The sequence below is a fragment of the Stomoxys calcitrans genome, chromosome 5 (genome assembly GCF_963082655.1).
Source record: "Stomoxys calcitrans chromosome 5, idStoCalc2.1, whole genome shotgun sequence".
In the NCBI taxonomy this organism is placed as follows: Eukaryota; Metazoa; Arthropoda; class Insecta; order Diptera; family Muscidae; genus Stomoxys; species Stomoxys calcitrans.
Window position 1 is genome coordinate 84,500,294 of NC_081556.1, and position 5,789 is coordinate 84,506,082.

At 42.6% G+C, this 5,789-nt stretch overlaps 1 protein-coding gene across 1 annotated transcript; it reads right to left on the bottom strand.

Annotated features, from left to right (window-relative positions):
- Positions 1-2,630: 2,630 nt before the first annotated feature.
- LOC106095481 (cytochrome P450 6g1) lies at positions 2,631-4,924 on the bottom strand. Its single transcript, XM_013262718.2, has 2 exons — positions 3,676-4,924; positions 2,631-3,618 (listed from the first exon to the last, which is right to left on the bottom strand). The coding sequence occupies exons 1-2, from the start codon at positions 4,828-4,830 to the stop codon at positions 3,301-3,303; spliced, it is 1,473 nt and encodes a 490-aa protein (XP_013118172.2). The 5' UTR covers positions 4,831-4,924; the 3' UTR covers positions 2,631-3,300.
- Between the last annotated feature and the right edge of the window lie 865 nt (positions 4,925-5,789).

Sequence of the window (5,789 nt, forward strand, 5' to 3'; positions counted from 1 at the left end):
AGAGGTGGTATTTTTACTGAATGGCTTACTTAATCCAAAATAGCATCTGTTTGCCAGTATTATTATTCGCTTTATCTTAAAACTGGTGTCATTTTCAATCCAATCGGATAAGAATAGCGCCCTCAAGAGGCTCAAGAAGTCAAGACGCAAGATCGGTTTATATGGCAGCTATATCAGGTTATGGACCGATTTGAACCATACTCTACAGTTATTGGATATCATAGTAAAACACGTCGTGCAAAATTTCAGCCAAATCGGATAAGAATTGCCCCCTCTAGAGGCTAAAGAAGTCAAGACCCAAGATAATTTTATATGGCAGCTATATCAAAACATGGACCGATATGGCCCATTTACAATCCCAACCGACCTACACTAATAAGAAGTATTATTGCAAAATCAAGCGGCTAGCTTTTCTCCTTCGAAAGTTAGCGTGCTTTCGACATACAGACGAACGGACGGACGGACAGACAGACGGACATGACATGGCTAGATCGACATAAAATGTCACGACGATCAAGAATATATATACTTTATGGGGTCGCAGATGAATATTTCTAGTAGTTTCAAACAGAAGAACGAAATTAGTATACCCCCGTCCTATGGTGGAGGGTATAACAATTTTCTCCTCCACTTGTAAGGTACTATGGCATGCATAGTTGTCATTTAAAAACTTTTTCCCAAATAGGTGTTGAAATGAGGCACGCTATTCCTTTTTATGCACACTGCATAAAAAGGAGTTCCCTATCGCTGAGCTTAAAACTTTAAGTGGACAACACTCATTGATATATGAGAAGTTTGCCCCTGTTCCTTAATGGCAAATTTGCGTTTCCAAAACAGTGCTTACACATTTTGGCTAAGCTGTAGGAGACATACCATCTTACTTTTCCCCAGAAAGGACTCCATAAAAGTATCCTATTTTAATTTGTGTTGACCAATTTTAATTTGGGTAATTATGTCGAAAAGCCATCAATTGTTCTCTCATAGACTTAAAAAGTTTTTTTGGTCGTAATTTAACCTGTTTTTTGAGTTTTTGCACAAAATATTTAAAATTTTTAAACATTGTTTATATAATTATTTTATATGATACTCGTTATTCAATGTTATTCGTCAATGAACCATTAATTATCTTAACTCATAGGTTGATTCAATGTGAACAGAATACTAATCAGAATCCGAATTAATTTGCGGGCCTGCGCGTTAAACCTGTTGTAGATATAAGTTTGGATTGATTTCTTGATGCAATCTGTTTTAAATTTAGAAAAGAAGAAAATTGAAAGATGTTCTGAATAAAGGGCTCTCTTTCTCTTGCTTTAGCCTTTATTGCGGATAATCTCATGATTTTCTTGAGTGAAACGATGGCTTAATTATTATCACATTCCTATAAAATGGGAAATTAATGCTTACTTAATAAGCTGGCCAACATGGAACGCACAGTGGGATAGAATCGACAAAATAAAATTTACAAAATCTGGTAATGGATAGAGATAACCCATATTGAATGGTTGGAGCTGAAGTGTTACCAAGATCATGTGCAACATTTCAAGGCCCTTGGGGCTCCGATCGCCTCTTGGCAGGACCTTGAAGTTGGTCACATCAGCATTTCAAAATATCGTTCGCGCTGCCAAATCTGATATATATATACGTCCGTCCCTCCGTCCGTCCGTCCCTCCGTCCGTCCCTCCGTCCGTCCCTCCGTCCGTCCCTCCGTCCGTCCCTCCGTCCGTCCCTCCGTCCGTCCCTCCGTCCGTCCCTCCGTCCGTCCCTCCGTCCGTCCCTCCGTCCGTCCCTCCGTCCGTCCCTCCGTCCGTCCCTCCGTCCGTCCCTCCGTCCGTCCCTCCGTCCGTCCCTCCGTCCGTCCCTCCGTCCGTCCCTCCGTCCGTCCCTCCGTCCCTCCGTCCGTCCCTCCGTCCGTCCCTCCGTCCGTCCCTCCGTCCGTCCCTCCGTCCGTCCCTCCGTCCGTCCCTCCGTCCGTCCCTCCGTCCGTCCCTCCGTCCGTCCCTCCGTCCGTCCCTCCGTCCGTCCCTCCGTCCGTCCCTCCGTCCGTCCCTCCGTCCGTCCCTCCGTCCGTCCCTCCGTCCGTCCCTCCGTCCGTCCCTCCGTCCGTCCCTCCGTCCGTCCCTCCGTCCGTCCCTCCGTCCGTCCCTCCGTCCCTCCGTCCGTCCCTCCGTCCGTCCCTCCGTCCGTCCCTCCGTCCGTCCCTCCGTCCGTCCCTCCGTCCGTCCCTCCGTCCGTCCCTCCGTCCGTCCCTCCGTCCGTCCCTCCGTCCGTCCCTCCGTCCGTCCCTCCGTCCGTCCGTATCTTGACTTCTTGAGCCACTAGAGGACGCAATTCTTATCCGATTTGGCTGAAATTTTGCATGTTGAGTATGGTTCAAATCGGTCCATATTCTGATATAGCCTCTTAAGCCCAATTCTTATTCGATTTAGCTGAAATTTTGCATGACGTGTTTCGCTATGACTTCCAACAACTGTGCCAATTATTGTTTATATCGGTCCATAATCTGATATAGCTGCCATATAAACCGATCTTGAATCTGGCCCGGCCGAACCTAGCACGGTTTTACTTGTTTTGCCTGAGAAGAGACGCCGGGAAAAAAACTCGACAAATGCGATCCATGGTGGAGGGTTTATAAGATTCGGCGTAGCCGAACTTAGTACGCTTTTATTTGTTGTTATCTAAGATCTCTTACGAATGTAGAACATTGTCGATTGTTGAGATGATATCTTGAGGGAAGATGGTGCCCCGAATTAACCGAACTGTCTTCCTAGAAAACTTGCAGATTTAAGTCTCGGTCGGATCCTAGGACCCTCTCCGGATTTCGGCACAGTTAAATCCGAATCCGTGCAAGTTGTTTCCAATCAGTATTTAATGAAGATACTCTGTACTCTGCTTATAGTAGTCACCCATACGAATGGAGCTTAAATACTACCTTGTGGAGGACCTTTTACTGACATCTTGGTACTGGATCAGTGTATCAGTAAAAGTAAAAGCTCTTCCGATATCAATGTTTTTAGGTCTATAGGCTACAACCCAGGTGAAGGTGTTTGGAGTTTCGTGCATATTGTGAATATAGCGGTTAAATGGGAGATCCTCAGTTGGAATCCTTTTGTAGTAATGTCACAGATATTCGATTTTGTTTTCTTCGTTAATATTCTAACATTTTCTTTAAAAAATTGTTCGTTGGTTTTCTTTTACAGTTTTCGAGGTACCTCATCATGTTAGTGATTATATGGATAAATTTATAAATATTCCTTAGTGGAATGTTCATGGAAAATTATATGTGTGTATAAATATGAGCAATTATTTGTTACAAGCAGTGTTCTGTGCAGCGCTTTTACACATATCATCTCTGATAGCTTCCAAATACATGCCTCCTTTCGTTTGCAAAACGAATGCCTTTGCATTGAACTCAGGTTTCAAATGTGTTTGAGGGCATAGTTTAACGTAGTGATTTTTGAGGATATGGACAATACATGCAGCGACCTGTAGAAGTCCCATGCGCCATCCAATACAATTTCGTGGGCCACCACCAAACGGTAGGTAAATCATGGGCATCAATTGTTTTTTGTTTTCAGGGGAAAAACGTTCGGGATTGAACTTTTCGGGTTCGTGCCAGTACTGAAACATTAAAAGAAGTTATCAAAGCTTTTATTTTTTCGTACTTATTTCAATTACCTTGGGATCGTAGTGTAATCCGTAGGTTGATATAAATACACCCATGCCCTTGGGTATATTAAAATCATAAAAAGGCTTTAGGGAAAATTGTTTGCCGCTATTGCTCGGATTAAGGTGTTCTCTCTCTATAAAGGGAAAAACTGGATACATGCGTAGAGTTTCATCAATAATCATGTTAAGATATTCAAGGCCAGTCAATGTCTCATACGATATGGAACCGTTTTCATTGTCAAATGCCTGCAATATTTCTTGGCGCAGACGATCTTGGACATGTGAGTGCTTAGCCACTTCAAACAATATGTTGGCAATTGTTGTGGAAGAGGTTTCTGTTCCACCAGCCAAAAATATGGCCATTTGAGCAGCAATGACTTCTTTAAATTCTTTCGTGCTCATGCCATTGGCGGCGGCTTCACTCTTCAGTTTGACGAAAACATCGATCATATCATTGCGTTTGATGCCACTTCTCTCCCTTTCCGCTAATGCAACTTCGACGGCACGTCTGGCAAATTCATTTGAATCCTCGAAGAAAAATTTTACATTAAACACTTTACTCAATTTAGGCACATAACAAATGATGAGCATATTTAAAAATCTTCTAAAATTGAAGTGAGCCAATTGTCGCGATTGGTAGTTCAATTCTTCTTTGGGATTTTCTAACGAATTTGAGCTAAAGCCAAAAATCGTAGTTGCAATGGTGTCTATGGTAAACATCTGTGCCAAATCTTTGAACTCGCAAACAAATCGATTTCCCTGTTTATGTAGATAGGTTTCCAAATTGGCACCCACTTCCTGAAACAGGGGATACATTTGTTTAAGTTTTCCACTGCTGAATGAGGGACTGAATTTGCTTCGCAGCTCCTTCCATAATTCGTAACGGCCCAAGAACAAAGTTTTGCTGCCGATGGGGTCGTGGTGAAGGTCGCTCTCTAAAAATCGTTTGGAAAAACATTCAAAGTCTCTTATCAGTATGGACTTGATCAGTTCTGGATCGCGCACCAAGAGAGCTGGTTGCAGAGCGTAAACACCAACGACAGCATCGTTTTTATACTTGGGATCCTCATAGATGACTTTTAGCTGCAGTCCCCAATTTGTCCTAAATGTTAGCACGTCCCAAATATTTGCACTGAATAAACGTCCAAGGACACTAGGTATCATGCCATATTGATCCCAATATTTAAAATTTTGGCTTATCCATCGATAGATCAAAAATAGTCCGATGCCCAGTATAGCACAAATGACAGTTAACAGCATTTTGTTTGGCGGAAATTATATAACTGAGAACATTTGAGCATTCTTGACTGGCGGCAAACCAATGAATAAAAAACAATAAACAAATAAAAGTTCGGCTGCGCAGAATTTTGAATACCCAACGCAATGGATATACTTAGCTATTGTACTGTTAGATCGTAGTTGGCTTGGTTATGGATAGGTCCAATGCAACAATTCAATCCAAATGGCAGCGCAATATATGCTTTTTTTTTATACCCTCCACCATAGGATGGGGGCATACTAATTTCGTCATTCTGTTTTTAACACCTCGAAATATGCGTCTAAGACCCCATAAAGTATATATATTCTTGATCGTCATGTCGTTTTAAGTCGATCTAGCCATGTCCGTCCGTCCATCTGTCCGTCCGTCCATCTATCCGTCCGTCCATCTGTCCGTCCGTCTGTCTGTCGAAAGCACGCTAACTTTCGAAGGAGTAAAGCTAGGCGCTTGAAATTTTGCCCAAATACTTTTTATTGGTGTAGGTCGGTTGGTATTGTAAATGCACCAAATCGGTCCATGTTTTGATGTAGCTGCCATATAAACCGATCTTGGGTCTTGACTTCTTGATCCTCTAGAAGGCGCAATTCTTATCCGATTTAATTGAAGTTTTGTACGTAGTGTTTTGGTACCACTTCCAATAACTACGCTAAGTATGGTTTACTTCGGTCCATGTTTTGATATAGCTGTCATATAAACCGATCTTGGGTCTTGACTTCTTGAGGCTCTAGAGGGCGCAATTCCCTTCCGTTTATATAAAAATTTTGCACATAGTGTTTTGTTAGCACTTCCAACAACTACGTTAAGTATGGTTTGAATCGGTTCATGTTTTGATATAGCTGCCATA

Excerpts from the sequence above, each read along its gene's own strand:
- LOC106095481 (XM_013262718.2), bottom strand. The coding sequence starts at position 4,830 with ATGATACCTAGTGTCCTTGGACGTTTATTCAGTGCAAATATTTGGGAC. Across the intron at positions 3,619-3,675 it reads GATTACACTACGATCCCAAG|TACTGGCACGAACCCGAAAA; the intron begins GTAATTGAAATA and ends TTAATGTTTCAG.